The sequence below is a fragment of the Lycorma delicatula genome, chromosome 6, assembly GCF_047948215.1.
Source record: "Lycorma delicatula isolate Av1 chromosome 6, ASM4794821v1, whole genome shotgun sequence".
Classification (NCBI taxonomy): Eukaryota; Metazoa; Arthropoda; class Insecta; order Hemiptera; family Fulgoridae; genus Lycorma; species Lycorma delicatula.
This window is the reverse complement of record NC_134460.1, coordinates 21,849,479-21,870,828: the sequence shown is the minus strand read 5'-3', so window position 1 is coordinate 21,870,828 and position 21,350 is coordinate 21,849,479. Positions and strand designations below refer to the sequence as shown.

The window sequence follows — 21,350 nt, the reverse complement described above, 5'->3', positions numbered from 1 at the left end:
TAGAGTATTCTGGTTATGATTTAGTCACATGTAAGTGGAATTTGTCTTCTCCCCTTCAATTTCCATTAGAAAGGACAATAAAAATAAATTCAAGTCAGTCTGCTTAACAAATAGAATTTAAATATTAAGACAGTATAAATTATTAGTAAATAATTATAAATCTGAACAAATAAGTTGAATAATATATAACTATCTGTATTAACAAATATATTAAATATATATTTATAAATACACACACACACACACACACACACACACACACACACACACACACACACACACACACACACACACACACACACACACACACACACACACACACACACACACACACACACACACACACACACACACACACACACACACACACACACACACACACACACACACACATATGCACTGGCACACACACACACACTAGAAAATTGCATCCTACCAACAGAATATAACTGTTTATAAAAATTAATTATCATATATTTACTGCTTATTCTTTTTTTTCATATTGAGTGCTACCATAAGCAGAAAACTTAATCTTCATAGACATTTAGTTAAAATTTAAGTATTGTTCACTTAATGTTGAATTTAAAAATATATTTAAATTTATCATTAATCTAAAGAAACAATGTCCTTTGTTTGCTGATAATATCACATGAATAAAAACATCTACACGCACATGCACATGTGCGCACACACACCCAAATATATATATGTAATCTGGAAAGGTATAGTAAAAAATAATTTCAAACATTTTTTTTTTAATTACGACAATTTAAAAATATATAAAGAAGAAATCAAATTAAATATGACAGTATATAGAAAAACAAGGAAAAATATGATTACAATAAAATCAAGAAAAATATTTACAGAATTAACAATAAATTCTCTATTCAATGATCCTAATAAGCAATTGTCAGGATAATGAAATAGGAATTTAGATTATTATTCAACATATACATATAATGTTAATGAAAAGTAATTAACATATACTACTGATGTAAATTTTCCATTTTATCAGTGATACTATCAGCATCATGTGATTGTAACTGCTTGATATAATTATCAATAATACTGTCTTCATTTTCTTTAACATCATTTACAAGAATTAGATCACTGCTGAAAGCAACACCACTACCTGTGTTAGATTTAGCTGATACTGTTTCATTATCTGACATCTGGATATTTTCTACACTATCAGGATTACTGTTAACACTAAATATATCAGGGCTATCAGAGTTAAAATATTTATCCTGTTCATCTTGATCCCTCATATCAAGATCATCATATTCTGAATTCTGATCAACTTCACTGAAAAAAAAAAAAATTATGAAAAAATGAATGAAGAAAACTTTATACATAAGTTACCAAAATAAAGGTTGGTTTGGTCTGTATTCCATCAGCTATCATTAAAAGTATAGTCACAGTCATCAGACGATAAGGTGTACTAGTTATAAAATTATTTGGCAGGTGACCAATTTTCTCTGTTTTTGAAGCACTAGCTAATTAATTACTTATGAGAATTTAATTCAAAATAAAGAGGTCAAGTTCAAGAAGTTATGCGTACATACTCATTAACTCACCATTTCAACTCAACCATTTCACTTGAAGAAATCAAATTAATATGACAGTTTATACAAAAAAAGTAAGAAATATGATAAAATCAATTACAAATGATTTAACAATAACAATTACAATTAGCCTAACAATTACAAATTGGCCAGATCAATGAACCTAGATATCAATTCAAATATTAATGATAAAATAAAATTTAAATGAAGATTATTACAAAATTTACACAAAAAAAAACCTCGCTGAATAAAAAACTTATAAGTAATATTCCATATATTGATTGATTCATACATTTTTATACGAAGTTTTCTAGATAACTAGAACACTTCTCTTGAATTTAAGCCCATAGGCAGCTGTGTCCCTTCTTTGTGTACTAAGTGTATTTTATCTGTACCATGTTGCATTCATGAATATGTCATCCAAAAAATAATATTGGACAATTTTGTGTAAGCAGGATCAAAGTACAGAATGGTTGCCAGAAACAATATCAGCGAGCCATTATTATTATTTGATTGGCTATTGGTAAAAGTGGCATATGGCTGAAGTATCTGACAATGCTAAATCATCTTTACCACTCTGCCATGCATAGCATATTAATGAAAATAACATATTTCAAATTTTATATACAATAATTATTTTGGAAGTAATGACTATTAATAATTTTTCCTATGAAGGTTGGCACACCTACTATACACAACATCAAACAATTTGTTGACATCATTTGCATTTACACCCGAGTACAAAAAAAAAATATCAGTGTTTTAATTTGTTATAATCTCTTCAATTAAGTGTACAGTGTTGATTACGAACAGAATCAAGGAGAAACTTTACCTATTTAATATTATGCTAGATGGCATTCTAAAGGACTGCATACACAGAGAAAAGATTCTGTATGGAACACTGGAGAATGGAACCAGTATATATCTCAGAGTTAGAATATGCAGACGATATGGTATTGATTGCAAAATCTGAGGAAAACTTGGCGTTTGGATGTGAGGAATTTGAAAAAAAAATAGGAAGAAACCAAACTTTGGAGAAACCAAAGTCTTGTTGATTTCTAAAAATAAAAGAGACATAAATTTTGACCTAAATGAATGTTGGAGCAGGTTGAGACCTTTAGATATTTGGGTTATGATATCAGCCATAATGGTAGAATGCAGGAAGTAGGTTCTAGAATGTCTGCGGGGAGGAGGATAAGTTGTATTTTGCACTATCTAGAGGATTACTCAACAAAGAAATCAGTGTAACACTAAAATGGCTGTATTTAAATCTATGTATGTTCCTATACATATATATGCTGATGAAATGTGAATGCTGCTGAATGAGAGTAGAAATCAGCTGCAGGTGCAAAATATGAGGTGTTTGAGAAGAATATTAGGAAGGCTAAACGAGATCACACATGCGAAACCAAAATATATGAGCAGCTTTGGACAGCTAATTTCCAATTAGCACAGCAACATGAAAAAGACAACTCTCAGCAAAAACAGTGTTGCTAATTTTTTTCTTTTTTAACTCTCATAAAACAGCAAGTGATTAAAGCAACAGCCATCATAACACAGTTAGAAATTAGCAAAATCCCATTAAAGTAATATGTTCACACTCACAATTTATTCATAATTTTTATTTCTAACATCTTAAAAAGTAAAATACGTTTAAAAGCCGTTAGCAATGGAAAGAAAAAATATTTTTTAATAATTACTTTTTTAATTCCATTAAAATCACCTTTCAGAAAATCTACAGATGATAAAAAAGAAACAACAATTTTAACTGCATACACAAAAACAGGAAGGAAATAAATCTACAGAGTTTTGTGTAAACATTAGGGTGAAAAATAAGTCTTTGGAATTAATGAATAAATTGATTAATGTTTAGAAAAAAGAATTCTGATTTTAACTTTATCCATAATTAAGGATAATAAAGTAATAAATCTTTAAAACTATCAAAACATAAAAATGTTTCTGTTTATTTATTATACTAGTGGGTTTAAAAGATTGTATTACATTATCTTGAAATTTATGACTTCTTAAATCAAAGTTGTATTTATAACTAAAGTTTATTATTAGATCTCCGTTACTTTTTAATCTTTACATGGAACTAGCAGTTAATGATGTTAAAGAACAATTTAGATTCGGAGTAACAGTACAAGGTGAAAAGATAAAGATGCTACGATTTGCTGATGATATAGTAATTCTAGCCGAGAGTAAAAAGGATTTTGAAGAAACAATGAATGGCATAGATGAAGTCCTACGCAAGAACTATCGCGTGAAAATAAACAAGAACAAAACAAAAGTAATGAAATGTAATAGAAATAACAAAGATGGACCGCTGAATGTGAAAATAGGAAGAAAAAAGATTATGGAGGTAGAAGAATTTTGTTATTTGTGAAGTAGAATTACTAAAGATGGACGAAGCAGGAGCGATATAAAATGCCGAATAGCACAAGCGAAACGAGCCTTCAGTAAGAAATATAATTTGTTTACATCAAAAATTAAATGTCAGGAAAAGATTTTTGAAAGTATATGTTTGGATTGTCGCTTTATATGGAAGTGAAACTTGGACGATCGGTGTATCTGAGAAGAAAAGATTAGAAGCTTTTGAAATGCGGTGCTATAGGAGAATGTTAAAAATCAGATGGGTGGATAAAGTGACAAATGAAGAGGTATTGCGGCAAATAGAGTATGAAAGAAGCATTTGCAAAAATATAGTTAAAACAACAGACAGATTTATAGGCCACATATTAAGGCATCCTGGAATAGTCGCTTTAATATTGGAAGGACAGGTAGAAGGAAAAAATTGTGTAGGCAGGCCACGTTTGGAATATGTAAAACAAATTGTTAGGGATGTAGGATGCAGAAGGTATACTGAAATGAAACGACTAGCAATAGATAGGGAATCTTGGAGAGCTGCATCAAACCAGTCAAATGACTGAAGACAAAAAAAAAATATTAGATACAACTGATGACTAATAATATTTAATGAAGTCATAAAGAGTAATAAAAAAATATAGATATTGATAATTCTAATAAATAATTATTAATGACTTTTCATTCAAATCAGCACTGAATGAATGTAGATCTTTCACCATGGCATCTTTTCACCAAACTTATTTCATTTCATCTAACTTATTTTAGCCATTAAAACATGGCTATTCTGTGATTATAATAAAAAAAACCTTTTTTGATGTTAACAAATTATACAATTTTACTAGCTAAAATACTGAAAATAGGATTATTTTTCCATTTAAAAAAACTATAATATACCTTGGATAAAACCTAAGCAAACAGAGTGGATTTTAAAGTGATGTTATGGAAAAACAATATATAGCAACCTGCCATTATTGTACAGCAATCCTGTGCTATTATTATATTATATTACATTATTGTCTAACATTATTATACAGGTTAGAAAAAACTATTGAAAAAAGAATAAAAATATATCTCATAAAAGAAGCTATCATCCTTTTCAAATCTTAATAAAATTTTGCAATCAATGTAATAGCAATTTTTATGAATGTTACTCAATTCCTTTTAAATCCTTTTCAAGGAAAGAAGGCATCAACCCTTAACAATAGGAAAATAAAAATAAAATTAATTATTAGAATGTCAGCCAAACTACATGCATAGCAGTCCCACACAGACAGAATATGGAGATTTAGTCCTAAGAAAGTGAGGGGTAAGTTGAGGCTAACGTTAGCTTTTACACAATCAGAGATTAAAAAAAACGAACAGTTTTAACTGTATGACAAATAATTCAATGTCTGGATAAAATAACACCACTTTTGAATCTATAATAACTTGCCAATAAATCTTCATGACTGTTGCCCTTTAAAATATCTAAATTGAAAGCCTGGGTACATTTAAACCCTTTTTACTCTATAAAGTAATTTTCGAAATGGAAGAGTATTGAGCTTTCATTTATTGAAGGAATTAATAATATTAAATTATGTTATTACAAGGTGCAACAATAAAATAAAAACTGATTCTTTTGAGGAAAATGTGGCAACCCTACAGCTTTCATGCACTCCATCTCTGATCTTGATCTTCCCGTCACTAATAGTCCAAGCGGAACATCCATACAACCTCCCAGTCTTGAGTAATGGTGTAATAAGTGAACATGTGTTTTGATCTCTCGTCATGGAAATGGAATTGCAAATACTGCAGAATGGTATACCATTTCTTTTTGTATTAAACTAGGTGAGAATGCAACGACAACCTACGGTAAGTTTCAGAAGACTTTTGGAAAAGAGGTTTTGTCAAGAGTTCAAGTTTTTTGTTGGCATAAAATGTTTTGTTAAGGCAGAACAAATTTTGAAGATGAAGACTGCAGTGGACGACTATCAACCTCACGGACTTATGTGTGTATTTTGTTATTGATATTAGGTATTATTTAATGTACATAATGTTTTAATAATCTTAATTTCTATCTACATGTGTAATTTCTTTTCACATTTAATTTGTGTCTATACACAATATAATATTATGTGTTTAGGCAATAAATATATTATAATTAACAGCATTTTAAGATGATCTGATGGTGTAAAAAAAACAGAAGTGCAAGAGTACTTGGGAATGTGGCGAGGTACAAAAGTGATGCGGGATGAGCTAAGTGTAAAGTGAAATATGACAACTACAAAGAAGGTTAGATCCATAAGTAGAGTGTGATTGGAAAAAAACAATAAAATAAGGTTGCTGGCCTCCGTGGTGCGAGTGGTAGTGTCTCGGCCTTTCATCCAGAGGTCCCAGGTTCGAATCCTGGTCAGGCATGGTATTTTCACACATGCTACAAATCAGTCATCTCATCCTCTGAATCAATACCTAACGGTGGACCCAGAGGTTAAAAAAAAAAAAAAATAATAAAAATAAAATAACGCTGATCAGTTTTAAATAATTTGAAGGAGTAGTAGAGTAGAATGGAAGAAATAGGTAAGAAATCAATTAGAATGATAAAAATTTATTTTTTAAAAATATGGAGACTGATTTTAGAGCTGGGATACACTCCAGGAAAGAAACAAGGTGATATACCAGGTCCTATGTGCCAATAGTTAAATATTAAATATATGTTATAAGGAAGATAGTAGAATCCAGACTTATGAAATGAAATTTATAAGAACTACTGTGGAAATTGTAAGATGAATGAAAAGATAAACTTTTATGGGAAAATAGAGAAATCAAGGATGAGATGATGTACAGAAAATAGAAGAAGAGTGATGTTGAGAATGTATGAGATAAAGAGCCAAGAAGGAGGCTGATAGAAAGGTCCAGGAATAGGTAGGTGTTTGGACAATGCTGGGAAGTATATGTATGGTATTAGAGGAGATAAATGGAAATGGGAGTATGATGAATAGTAGTAGGACAGAACTGACTTAATGTTGACTGAATTGTGTCTTTCATCTGAAATTTCTGTAAATAAAAAATAAATAGCAAAGACAACTTACCTATAATCAAAGTCTGCATCTTTCCCTTCTAGGAAACTATTAAACATACTAGATCGAAATTCTTCCATAAGAAGATTCCTTTCTTCTTCAGACAGTTCACATTCTTCTACACCTTCTGAATCTTTCTTTTTATCCTTATGTTTCTTAACTACTTCTTCAATGCCATTTATTTTATTTTTATTAGTGTTATTACTTGGTGATGGAAAGCTACGGGGTTGACTTTTTTCAGTCATTTCCTGTAACAAACATTGAAATTATTTTAATTTAAATACATAGTTCTGTAATTGAGTACTATATGATTCTCATCTCTAAATGAATACTCTAAATTGTTAATCCTCTAAATGCAAATAAATTTTAAGGATTTAAATATAAAATTCATCATTAACATACCCTTAATTATTCATAATAAAAACAATTATTTTCTTTTGAGGAATTATTATATATAAATGACATAAAAAAAGTAATCACAATTGAAAATTATTATCCTACTGTAATTACTGTAGGAACAGTAAATCTATAACTATCTTTTAAAAAAATATTTTAAATATACCATTATTGATTTACAAAATTGATTGCAATTTGTAGATCAATGAGTAAAATAAAAATAAAAAATTAGTATCATAAATATCTAAACAACACTTTGTCAAGTTAAGGACTTACTTTAGTCTTTACTCTTACTACTACTGTGGAAATAAAGATAATGAATGAAAGGAAAAACTCTATGAGAGAAGTAGAGAAATCAAGGATGAGATCACAATGGTAGAGAAAATGAGGAAGGCTGATACTGAGAATGTATGAAATGGAAAGCCAGGAAGGAAGCTGATGGGAAGGTCAAGGAATAGTTGGTTGAATAGTGTTAAAAAGTTGCTAAATAGCCTCAATATCAATGAGTAAAATGAGATGAAATTTTTATGAAAAAGATAAAAAAAAAAAAATAATAATAAATTCACTACACCTGCACTTATAGCAAACATATACAGTACTAGTTTCTTTAAAAAATAATTTGCCTTTTTTTTCTTATCTGGTTAAAGATTTGCAAAGACAATTTAAAAATGTTATAGTGCTAAAACGGTTGAAAATGTTTATGAAATAATGAGACAGTGGTATTACAAAATATACGTGTTTTTCTGCATAGGATAAAAAAATGGTGCTATAAAATTCTTAAAGAATTTTCTTATAAAATTTTGAGGTTAATGTATTTTGCAGAAAATATGCTAACAGGGTAAAATAAAGCTAAAAATTAATGAAACTTTTGCTTTTGTGAAATAATCATCTGTAACCACAATAAGGTGACAGCCTATTGCACGTGAGAAAGTACATTTTAAGAATATATATAACATGATTCAATTTTAAAATAATTAAAGACTACAAAATATCAGATTTAATCTGTTATATAAACTTCAAAAGAGGAAACTGACCACGTATTTCTGAATAAAACCATTAATATTTAAATAAAGGATAAAATAGCTGATTTTTTTTTTTTTTTGTCAACTATGGACCATGTTAACAATTTTCTTAGCATCTCTCTACTTTCTTGCCTGCCAGTACTTTTTAATTTTCTCATTGGCCTTCTAAATAATTCTTCTGTTATTATTTATCTTTAATTTAATTTACTTTAATTTCAAACTGCATCTAGATACTGTAAATATATTGAATACAAGTCAAATATATTGTTAGTCCACTCACTATTATGAACTTGTTGACATGAAACAATAAATGTTACCGATATGTTACAGATGTATAGATATGCAATAACTAATTCAAACTGCAGCTGTATGTAAAATTATAAAGTTTGAATCAATCCTAGTAAATATAATTAATATAATATATATATAATTAATATAATATTAATTATGCCAAATAAACAACACTACTTTTATTCTAATCAACACAATAAACATAGTGGGTAATGAATTCAAATCTATTTTACTGTTGAAATTGTGCTATTTAAGTTATAAAAACTTTATTATTTCTTACATGTTATGAATTCAAATCCTAACCAAAAAATTAAATTGTAACAGAAAAAGAAAATTTTTTAATCTGAAATTCTGTCTTTTTTAAATCAAAATTAAAAAGTACATCTTACTAACAACTCTAATATGGTCAGTCAGCTTACTTACAGATAATTTAAAATCCTTTTTTGGCAATACATACAGTATTTATTGAAAAGTAGTTTCAAAAAAAAAAAAAATTTTTTTACATATAACAAATACATATAAAAGAATACATATAAAAATTATGATTTGTTTTGCTGAAAAAAATAGTAACAAACCTCGCCCCAAAGTGTTTTATTGATATCTTTTTCATAAAAGTCATTACTATCTTCATCCATACAATCAATCTGTTTTTTTTTATTTTTGCTGTTACCACTTATTTTTGATTTAATTTGTTTTTTATGACCATCACAATCGTCATCATCAATGTCACTTTCTTCTTCATACGAATCAACATTCATCTGATCTTCATCACTTTCATTGTCAGTTTCTTCTTCTTCTTCTTCTTCTTCCACACTCACATTATCTTCATCTTCTTCTTGACGCTTTTTTAGCTTTTTCATTTGATCTCGATCGTACTGCTCCAGAAGCAAATTTACAAATCTGAAATAAAACAAGCAGACTTAAATTCAAGTGATCTTTTTTTCTTTTACATAAGCAGAGTGGATATTTTTTCAAGACATAGTGTAACTTTCTCTTACAGATATATTCTAATAATGAGCCACTTTTTATATCTAGGTAAAATTTCAGTGATATAAAACAGGTTATCCTTTCTCATAAAAAAAGCTATTCTTTATTTTACTTAATTTTTTATAGCGAATAAGGCAGAATTGAAATTTATGAAAGACATAACAGAATGCAGTTTTCTGAATTTAATGGTCATACTCTGAAATCTTTTTCATTTTATAAAAGGTGTTTAATGTTTAAAATAAATATTTAGCTTTTAACAAAAATCATACTTCTTATTAATTCAACTGATATTTAAAAATCATGTGCATGATAAATCATCATGTTACACCATGATAAAATTTTGTCAAACTTTTAATGGAAATGTTTTAGGTTACACAGGCAGTGTAAATGATATAGATCTAATTTATGATACTAATACCATTATTATTGTAATAGGTGAAAATATTATTGTAATATATTATTGTAATATTATAATAACATATAACATATGTTATTATAACATATTATATAACATATTATAATATATTATAATTAATTAATTAATTATAATATATTATAATATTATATTATGTTATTATATATTATAATATAATAACATAACATATTATTGTAATAGACCAAAATCTGAAATGGTGCACATTACACCTAGGCAGGTCATTAAATTATAACAATTGTATCTGAACATTGTATTGCTACTTCACCAAGCTGTAGCAGTATTATAAAGAAGTACAATCAGGCTAGTCACAACTTGTTTGTTTAAAGCAAAGTCCTTGCTTGGGTTGATGTTTGTGAATTATGTGAAGGTGATGTGAATGGATAGAATGGTAAGGAAAATGTAAGATAAACTGAACAAAAACATAACAAACTTAATCACACACTTAAGGTAAATAAAGAATCAAGTTTTCAAAACAAAACTATGGTAAACTCATGTTTTTCCTGCTATCTTTTTAGGTCCTATGTGACTATATATTCTGTCTGTACTTAGTTTAAATTTTATTTCCACTTGGATTGTTAAAGAATATATGCACAATTTTTTTATTCTTTTTTTTAATTTTTCTGGCAAATAATATCATCTTTAATTCTTAATGAAAATAGTGAATATTATCCATTACACTAATAGGTAAATTTATCCAAACACAAACGTGATTTAATAAAATGTAATATTAATTAGAAAAATACCATTAATGTACACATAAATCTTTATATAATGTGAAGTTAGTTATTGAGGTATAGTTCATTTTTGCTATACTTTTAAAATTGCTCTTAATTTTTTATTAGATTAATATTGTGGTTATTTCCTGTCTACAGGAGCACTATTTGTTTCTTGAAAAGGGTTTTTTAAGGACACTACATGGATCAGATATTTTTTAAAACAGGTAGTTTCCTTATAGAAACTTTTTTGATGTTGTATGACAACCTTTGTCTATAGAATTTTGAGTTACTAATTTCCAATGGTACTAATGAATTTCTGGCTTTTAAATATAAAACAAAAAAACTTTCTTCATGATTTTTAACAAACTGTTAGATGTAGTCTGGTGATGTTTTTCATTCTAACTCTGATTTAATGTACTAATGTCTATGTAATGATGTGTTCCAGAACATAAAAGGATAAAAAATTGGAAAACAAAAAAGGTTAAACTTGAACAGAACATACAAGTATATGATATCGTAAAAATTGATGCTATCATATATTTACCCAGACTTCTTTTGGTCTAATTTAATTGCACTCCTTGATCACATGAGCCTTTTTAGTTGTTTAGCTGTTAACAGTTTATATTTAAGAATTGTCACATATGTAGAGCTGTTAAATTGGATTCTTACTTATCATGGTAATAATCTCGCACAGTGATGACTTACTAGGTAATAACTGTAATAAGGTGTAACTTACTAATCAACACTAATCACATTTAATCATTCATTATGCCAGCTCTTTCATTGCTTGAAATTTATATGTGGCTAGGAACTAATGAGAAACAAGTGAGGGATGCATCCAATGTGAAAAAGTATACAGCCAGAATTAAGTAAAGGACAGAATTTACAGTGGGTAGTTTAAGGAAAGAATAACACTGAACTTAAATATCCATTAAAACTAAGTGGACATACTCTGTACAATGGTCATGAAGCCTATTCCTGCAAATAATATTGTATTTATTGCTGATGTTGTGCTTCACACAATACATGTATACAAGGTCTATAAATAAAGTAATAAGACTGGTTCAGAAAAACTTTTTATTTACAATCCAATTATACATGGACTCTATCACCTTCAAAACCCTTCGGAAGCTATGCAATGTTTCAAATGGTTTTCCCATTCTTCATGGCAGTGTTGGAACTCAACACTGATATTCTGGTTTCAGTATGAACCAGAATATCCATCAGATGGTCAGTTAAATTTTATTTTATGTTCCCTACTGTTCCAAAATGGTGTCCTTTGAGATGTTTTGTTAAAGTTTGGAACAGGAAAAGTCGCAAGGACTCAAATCAGGTGAGTAAGGTGGTTGAGGATCTACTGGATCCAGGATTTTTCTTTGCCAAAAACTCATTAATTGAGAGAGCAGTGTGACAAGGTGCATTGTCATGATGCAGCATCCAGTTGTCTTTGATGGCTGGTCTCATGCGGGCAACTCTTTTCCGCAGTTTAAATTCAATTGTTCTGCATTCATTCTGACAGTTAATCGCTGGTCGTACTGTATCAAATTCTCTGAATCACTCAACATTGTTGTCACTTTTTGAAGTTAACAGTCTTGAGTGTGGATTGCCTGCAATTGATTCCCGGCCATCTGAAAATGCTTTAACCAATTAAAAACTTGGGCTCGTGACAGATCATCATCTCCATACACCCGTTTCAATTTTGAAAAAGTTTTAGTAACATTCTCAAAAAGTTTAACACAAAACTTGATTGCACAACATTGCTCATAATTAGTACCACCATTCATTTTTATACTGCAAAACAAAAACTTGTTTCACAAAAAGTTTGTTTTTTGTTTCACACTGCAACAATAGACTAAAAATATTAATACCTAATATAAATTGGCTGTTTATATAACCATATGTTTACTAGTAACATTACAATATTGCCACTTTGGCTGCCAAAAAAAATTAGTCTCATTACTTTATTCACAGACCTCGTATATCATTATCAGGTGATACCATCATAAGAAGCAAAGCTCCAGAAATACTGGTGTTAAGATTATTTTTTAAAAGACAAATTATATTAATCAGAGAGGGAATGAATAATAAATACGGACGATGATTGTTGAGCTCTGCAAATTTTGTTAAATTAATTCATTTATTCTAAATTTTTATATTTCTATAATTTTTTTAAAAGTAATTAGTCTCCCTCTCATAAGCAGAGACATGCTTTTTAAAAGAAGTTATTTTCTACATTTTGTATAATAAAAAGTGTTCTTAATTATACGTAAATGATGTAATTTAGAAAGTAAGGTGACATATTATAAATAAGAACGAAATAAATAAAGTCCTTGTGAAAATATAGTTTGAAATTAAATAAATAAAATATTACAAATATGTATAGACGAACATAAATATTACTTTACACATACAAAATAATTAAAAGTTTAGATTATAGGTGCATGCACCCATACAAACACACACACACACACACACACACACACACACACACACACACACACACACACACACACACACACACACACACACAGTAATAAAGGAACAATCATAACTTTGAATGACTGTGAACTATCACTGTGTCTGATTATGTAAACACAAAAATAAACAACAAAGTGGTTGATGATGTATATCCACATAATTAATATGTTAATATCTACTGCAAGAAAATTTTGAATATATCAAACAAAGAATATAACAATGCATTACTCTACAGTAGTAAAAATGGTATGGTCAAGCAGCGTTGCCACAATACAGAAAGAAACAATATATTTCCCATATTTGGATTAACTTGTTTGTTGTTCTCTACTTAGCAGTTTTGAAAGCAATATTGTAGTGTTATCTATGTAAAGGGGATAGATATCAACTTGATAGGCCTACGTAGAAGTTAGTTTATAAATACTTACTATTTTGCTGTCTTATTTTCTGTTTATTTTATGTAAGCACTTCTGTAGTACGCTACTACTTTGTCAGGCAAAAGATAGGTATATTATTTATTTGGTGCAAAATTTCTTACAAAATAGCAAAGAAAACAAACATTATCAATCATGTTCACTCACGTTATGTTTGTAGTATCTATGCCAGTTCTTTCTTTTTCTTCTTCCTCTGTTAAGAAACGACCGACCAGTTGTTCATACAATAATGGATTTCTTTTCTTCATTTCATATTCTGAAAAATATGAACCTTCACTAACAAGTTTTTTCAATGCCTCAAAACGTCTATTCCTTACTTTTACCTAGAAAAATAAATAATATAATTATCATCACAAGAAAGTTAAAACTCAAATAATTACATTTAAACTGGTGAGAATATAAACACTGTAAGGTACGTAACGATGTAGAAAAGTTAATGGGCTCTGATGTGGATATGATATAAAGAATAAATGAAATATTCATATATTCACATCAAATAAAATAGCTAAAGATAAATCAATTTAATCAAAATCTTTATCAAAATACTTTACAATAGATCAGAAGTAAATTAATACAAAATGCTAACTATAAAAGATTCAAAAATTTAACAAAATATATAAATATATTTTTTGTTAATAACATATTTTACAAATCTATGAGTTTCTTTCTTAACACAGATATTAGAGTTAGTAAATTTATTCATATATGTTTATTTCATGTTTTTTAAAAGTCAGAAATCTTAATTACCTTATCTTTATCAGTTACTAACAATCTGTATAGACTTTATCAAAACAACATAAAAAAACCCAATAAAATAACATGATTCAATATATCACCTAGTCTAGTTTAGAGTCTAGCTTACCAGAATATTCAAAGAACTGCAGGGTCTGAAGGAAATGTTGCCTCCTTTAGTCAGCACAACACAGGCAACTCAGACTGAGGAAACCAGGGGCAAAGACATGACCAAAATCATGGAGGAAGATATTGATGATGAGTTTGTGCGACTGGTGACTAGACATTAGCCAGCAGAGATGTTAAAGAATCTGAGGTACATTAAGAATGTGGCAGAAGCGGAAGGTAACATGGTGCAGTTGTACGATTTATCACTGTAACAAACTGAGGGACGATCAGTTTTACAAACTGGTGTTGTAACGGAATTACAATGAAAACATGAAATTAAGCCCGTAGATGTTACATGGAACAGTACAATTGTGAGTAGAGGAGCGCCAGCTGTGAGCAAGACATGTTATACAGTGCACTACATGCTGGCGGACAGAGAGCTGAAGACACTGGCTATGATACTGCTGGAAATCAGGGCGATTTTAAATAAATTGCAGAAATTGATGTTTGTCATACTGAAAGGTAAATTTGGCCATATGATAGAGAAAATATGGTGGCATATGCAGGCAGAGGATGGGAGGACTCAATTAGAATCTTTACTGCCCCTTCAAACAAAAAAATACAAAGAGCTAAATCACCAGGAGTTGAGAGATCTAAGCCGGCGATCAAGGAAAGTAGAACTTTGATAGTGAAAGCAACTGATAAGACTTACACTGATCTCCTGAGACAAATGAAGGAGACCATAACACAGGAGGAGGTGTGGGTGAACTTCTCTTGCTCAGAAGAAGAATGAGAGAGGAACTCTGTAAAAGTGTTAAAGTATCATAGAAGGCAGAAGAGCTGCCTTCTATGATCCATAGAAGAAAAAAAATACACTGGGTTACAAAGCTGCCAATCTCCATGTTCATTGCAGGAAAAGAGCCATAGTACACATTAAAGACATCAAGAGGAAAACAACTGAGCAGGAAATCCAACACGCAGTAGCTCAGGTGCTTGATGAGGAGGAAGAATTTAGAGTGACATCAGTATGTCCTGCCTTTGGAAAAACAAGGAACACCACAGTTGTTACTAGTCACTGCGCAGCGGTTAGACTTACTGAGAGTTGAATACGCATTGGATGGGTGCAATGTCGTGCTTATAGCGAAAAACAGCCGATAAGTGCTACAGGTGCTGGGGGACGAGCCACATGCAACAAATTGTCAGGGTACAGATCGTAGAAAGCTTTGTTTCAACTGCGAGAAAGCAGGACATAAGAGGGCACAGTGTGAGGGCCCTGCAGTGTTTTGTGGTGCAGAGGGTCACTGGGCAGGCAGATGCACGACCAAATGAGGTATCTGCAATTTAATGCGAACTAGAGCCATTATGAGCCGGGCTATGGACCTCTGCTACGAAGTCACACAGGAGAGGACATTGACATAATACTTGTGTGACTGAACCAAATGCAGCGGCAGTGGTGGGGCCTCGATGGTTGGTGGACCTCATGGGCAAGGCAGCAATAGGGTTCCCAGTGAATAGTACGCCGGTAGTAGCAAATGATGCGGGATGAGAATATGTGTGGGCTGACCTGGGTGAGATGGTGGTGTTTAATTGTTACCACTCGCCCAATACAAACATTGAAGACTTTGTTGATTTTTTGGTAGACCTTAGCCAAAAAGTAAACAGAAACAGAGGTAAAAGGGTCCTAGTAGTGGGAGACATCGATGCTAAATCTCCCTATCTTGCTGGTCATGTTACTACAATACGAGGATGATACTTAAGTGAATGAGTGAGCACTCTGGGGATGATGTGTTTAATGGAGAAGGTGACACATTTGTACGGAGGGAGTATAAATAAATGTGTCACCACATTTGGTGACACAAATGTGTATATTCGGTGCTCAACTTTGCGTTTACCAATGAAGACAACATTGGTCATTACTGTACTTGAGAGGTCCTGAAGGAGGAGAGCCTGTCGGATCATCTAATGATTTGGTACAACTCAGAGGCCCAACAGAGAATAGAACCAGTAACAAAAGTGGCCACATCTAAGAAAGGATGTATGAAGTTTGCGCAGGGGACACGTAAAAAATTAGTGGAGAGGGTAACACCAGAAGAATTTGTGGACATTGTGCAAGATGAATGCAGAATAACTGGAGTCAACTATAGCAGGCCTTGAAGGCAGCATGTGTACTGGTGGTGTGAGGAGATTGGGTGGCTGCACAAATAAGAATGGGCCAAGAAGAGGGCTAACTAAAAGACTAATCGAAGAGGTGATCCTGTACAAGTAGAACGTATCTGCTCAGAGTGTACGGTGTCTAGTGTTGCCTTGAAAGCAGTAATTAAACGGGCGAAGAGGAAATCTTGGAAGTAGTTATGCTTGATATTGACAACAACCCCTGGGGTCGTGGCTATCGATTAGTGGTTGGGAAACTTTGTTAATCTTTGCTGACATTAACTGAGTTGCAAGTCGGGACAGCAGTGAGGGCGCTGTTTCTGGACCAGAAGGAACCTCCCAGAAAGGAGATAGAGATGGAGAATATCCCACCATTCCAAACTGAAGAGCTCATCTGAGCGCGAAGGGGGGTGAAGTTATATAAGAACCCAAGCCTGGATGGGATGCCGGCAGAAATTGTGCGTATTTTGGTGGATGAGGCACCAGTAAGGACTCTCAGGCCGATGAACGCTGTACTGAGTCAAGGATGCATTTCAGAGCAATGGAAGCGAGCGAGGCTCGTTTTGATAAAGAAGACTAATGCAGTGGAAGCGTCTTCCTTCAACCCATTGTGTCTAATTAACAACATCTGTAAATTACTTGAGAGGATGATGGAGAGCTGTCTAAAAGAGGTGGTACTGGCCAGAGGAAGACTTCATGAAGAACAATATGGCTTCAAAATAGGGAGGTCAACGATCAACATGTTCAAGGAGGTCGTAAGGATAGTGGATAATGCAGCAGCCGGCACCTGGAAGACCAGGAACATACCAGTAAGAAATGTCTGGAAGTAAGAAATGCCTTTTAACTCCCTCAGCTGGGAGTCAATTTTCCAGACGTTAGGGGAGTGGGGCATAAACGGGTACATGAGAAAAATGGTCCAAAGCTACTTAGATGAAAGGAACCTTATCTATAAACTTGGAGGTTTGGAGCTGTGATTTTGTTTTACATGCGGGTACCCCAGGGGTCAGTCCTGTCTCCCCTGCTGTGGAACATGGTGTATGATGGGGTTCTGAAGCTGCATTGTCCAGACGGTGTGACTCTAATTGCTTATGCAGATGACCTCGTCCTCATCATGGTAGCAAAAACAGAGGAAGCAGTTGCTGAGGCAGCTAATACTACTGTTGGTGAGTAAATGCCAGACAGAGGTCTGCAGTTATCACAGGAATAGATGACATACATTAGTATAACAGGGCGATGAGTGCTGGAACCCATAACATTACATATCCACGAAACACCACCATATTGGTCCAGCCACAAAACACTGCCAAGTACTTGGGTGTCTGGTTGCCACTGCAGTAAGAGATTCATGCCCCATGTTCGTGAGAGATAAACCTGGACTGTTGGTTAAGAAGCTTACTAGACTACTCACTAATGTTGGAGGACCCCGGGCATCCAAATGAAGATTATATGCCGATGTAGTTAACTACCTGTTATTGTATGGGGTTCCTGTGTGGGACAGAGCCTTAGAAGTGAACTGATGAATACTCGAGGGGATGCAGAGACGTATTGCTTTCAAAACCATCTTAGCATATGTCTCTGTATCAACAGAGGCGGTAATGGTTGTGGCAGGAATTCCACCTCTGCAACAACTAGCCACACAACTTGCTTTAAGATATAATAGTGAATCAAGAGAGAAAGCACAGGCTGTTTTAATGCACGACTGGCAACACAGATGGGATGTGTTCACCACAGACAGATGGACACATCAGCTAATACCCAGGTCGAGATGTGGGACAGAAGGAGGTTTGGTGGGACCAATTTCTGGCTCAAACAGTTCTTAACAGGGCACGGGGTCTTCAGGAGCTACCTGTGCGACTGGAGGAGGACGCAGGATCCCAACAGTCCTTATTATGAGGATCCTGACACAACCAAGTATGTGGTATTCCAATGCTCAAGTGGGAGGTGCAGACTCCATAGTAGAGACCATGCTGGCAAATGCCGAAAATTTTCACACGATAGCAACGTTCATGTTGGGGATACTAAAAGAAAAAGAAAGGGAAGCAAGGGGGTGAGAAACAGCCCCTGACTGGAGTTGTCATCTATCCATGGGGCCATGTGACATGGGTGGGCGGCGGCAACGAAGGAAAAAACCTTAATGCTGTTGGGAAAAAGAGATAAAATACTTCTAGGCAGTTGATCATTTTTAAGTTATTACATGAAAGCTGTCATTGTCTTGACCAAACTACATACTGAAAATGGATTGTACTAACATTGTAAATATTGTGCTTATGTATTAACTGAGTAGCGATAGTACTTTGATTTTCCCTAATAAACATCAAGTGGGCGAGAAAAATGATTTAGCTGAATACCATCATCAAACCTAATCGAATAAAAATAGGGCACAATTTTCACATCTACTAGAGTTTATTATTTGCACACTATTTTGTGGGCTATGTGCACCTTCTTACTGGCAGAAAATATGGCTATGTAATATAAGGTTCATTTGGTAATTATTTCAACTTATGCAAAGAAAAAGAACTCTCAGTACCTAGAACATACATGCAAGCATGTTCATTCCAAGTAACTTTATTGTCTATCATGAAGACTAGCAGTCTAACAACCTGTTGATTGCCAGGGAACACAAAGTTTGTTCACAGTTGTATGCCAAAGACTAAATATCATATTTGGTTTTCTTATTTTTTTCAGCTGACACCATTCTTTCTTTCTTTTTACTGATATAGATAACCACAATGGAAATGTACTCATCAGCAATCCTAGTCCTACAATTACAGTTGTTTCATCTGTAAATAGTAGTGCATGACAGCTACAGTTTAAATGGTTAATATAATTAAAAAATAATAGGGGGATCAAAAATGAATCTGCAGGATACCATCCTCAAGAATATTTTCAATTAGACATAGCTTCTTTTATGGAGCAATGTCTAATAACCTGCCTATAACTAACAAAGTAAACTCTACAAATTTATAAAATTACATCATCAGAGCCATGCTATTCTGATATATATATATTTTTATATTAAAAATAAAACAAGAAAGTGCTTACAGTATCACACCATCTTCAGGTGAATAAAAAAAAATAAAAATTACGTATGTTTGCTATTGTCAAGCATTAATTAGACTCATCATTATATTTGAGTCATATTAGACTCATCATTATATTTAAGTTGAATGTATGGGTGTGTGCATGCATTTCTAACTTCACTTTAGCCTAAAAATGTGAATTAAAAAATTCAGAACTATATTAAACTATTATTAAATGGAATTAGGTTCTTGTAATCAGTGTGTAACTGCAAAACTTGTCCAAAAAAAATCCAGATTTTAAAAACCTAACAGTGAGAACAAATTATAATCTCAAAACTAACTCTAAATTAAGATGCCCAGTGAGTAACACTTCTTGCTGTTCTAAGTTTGTCAAAAAAAATTCTAATAGTAATCATAGTCATACCTACAGATAGTACATCTGTGCTAACTTATCTTTTATGTATGCTAACTCAAAGAAAGGAATGTAAATATAATTTAACAAAAAAAATCATGTTGAGAATAAATAAAAATTCTTTTCAATAGTTGTTAGTTTCAATATACTTACTTTACCAATAGATTTGTTATGAGCAGCATGAAGTGTCTTCAAATAAAAATCAACTTCATAGCGTTCTTCTTCAGAACAATCAGTAAAATAATCAAGATGTTCTTCCAACAGAAATGATCCAAATCTTGCTAAAAATGTTCCTTTATTATGATTCAATACAGATTCAGCAATTACTCTTTTTTCACTATCTAAAAGCTCTGGTTCACCAATCTGCTGACTTTTAAAGTGTGCTTCTTTACTTTTACAAAGATGATCTAACATTTCACAACACAATGATTGTCTTTTTGATAATTTATCATCAGGCTTATCAGTCACACTAGTAATAAGATCTACTTCCATTTTCACCTTCTTTTTGTTAATAACAAAACTATCACTTTATAATACTGACAAATTCAGAAACTAAAAAAACCACTGCTGAATATTAGCAATTTACAATATTAAAAACAATCAAACAAAAATGAGAAATTGCGACCACATTTATAATTACTTAATACACTGGTTATGCACTCCATGTTTTACATAAACAATATATTATCGATAAAACAAATCACAGTCTGATATTTTCAGTTCCCTGTACGATATTGTGCATCAGTATTAAAATATGACTAAAAGAACCATTTATTCGAATCTACCTTCACTTTAGCCTAAACATGCGAAATAAAGAATTCATTATTAAACTATTATTAAATGCAAATGGGTTCTTTTAATTAGAGTATAACTGCGAAACTGGTAAACTTGTCCAAAAAACCAAACCAAATTTTAAAAACCTAACAGCGAGAACAAATTATAACCTCAAAACAAACTCCGAATTAAGATGCCCAGCGAGTAAATTACTCGAACATAAGAATCTAGAAACGGATTCATAGAGTCTTATTAAATATCAATCACCTTTATGCTTGAAGTGATTTACTATTGATTCTCTAATGCAGAATTGAAACTAAATAAATAAATCTTTATTCTGATCTATACATAAAAATACGTTATATAGACTAAACAATATAAGGTAAATCATAAATATAGAAACAGATT

At 31.9% G+C, this 21,350-nt stretch overlaps 1 protein-coding gene across 1 annotated transcript; it reads right to left on the bottom strand.

The window, feature by feature from the left end:
• Positions 1 to 359: 359 nt before the first annotated feature.
• On the bottom strand, positions 360 to 21,138 carry LOC142326721 (uncharacterized). The gene is made up of 5 exons (XM_075369366.1): positions 20,322 to 21,138; positions 13,893 to 14,068; positions 9,273 to 9,597; positions 7,001 to 7,236; positions 360 to 1,305 (listed from the first exon to the last, which is right to left on the bottom strand). Exons 1-5 carry the CDS (start codon positions 20,658 to 20,660, stop codon positions 987 to 989), a joined length of 1,395 nt encoding a protein of 464 aa, XP_075225481.1. The 5' UTR covers positions 20,661 to 21,138; the 3' UTR covers positions 360 to 986.
• Positions 21,139 to 21,350: the final 212 nt, after the last annotated feature.

Bases quoted from the DNA above. Each gene is read 5' to 3' on its own strand.
- LOC142326721 (XM_075369366.1), bottom strand. From the start codon at position 20,660: ATGGAAGTAGATCTTATTACTAGTGTGACTGATAAGCCTGATGATAAA. The intron at 14,069-20,321 runs GTAAGTATATTG...TTATTTTTCTAG, and splicing joins ATAACAAATCTATTGGTAAA to GTAAAAGTAAGGAATAGACG. The intron at 9,598-13,892 runs GTGAGTGAACAT...GTTTTATTTCAG, and splicing joins ATAGATACTACAAACATAAC to ATTTGTAAATTTGCTTCTGG.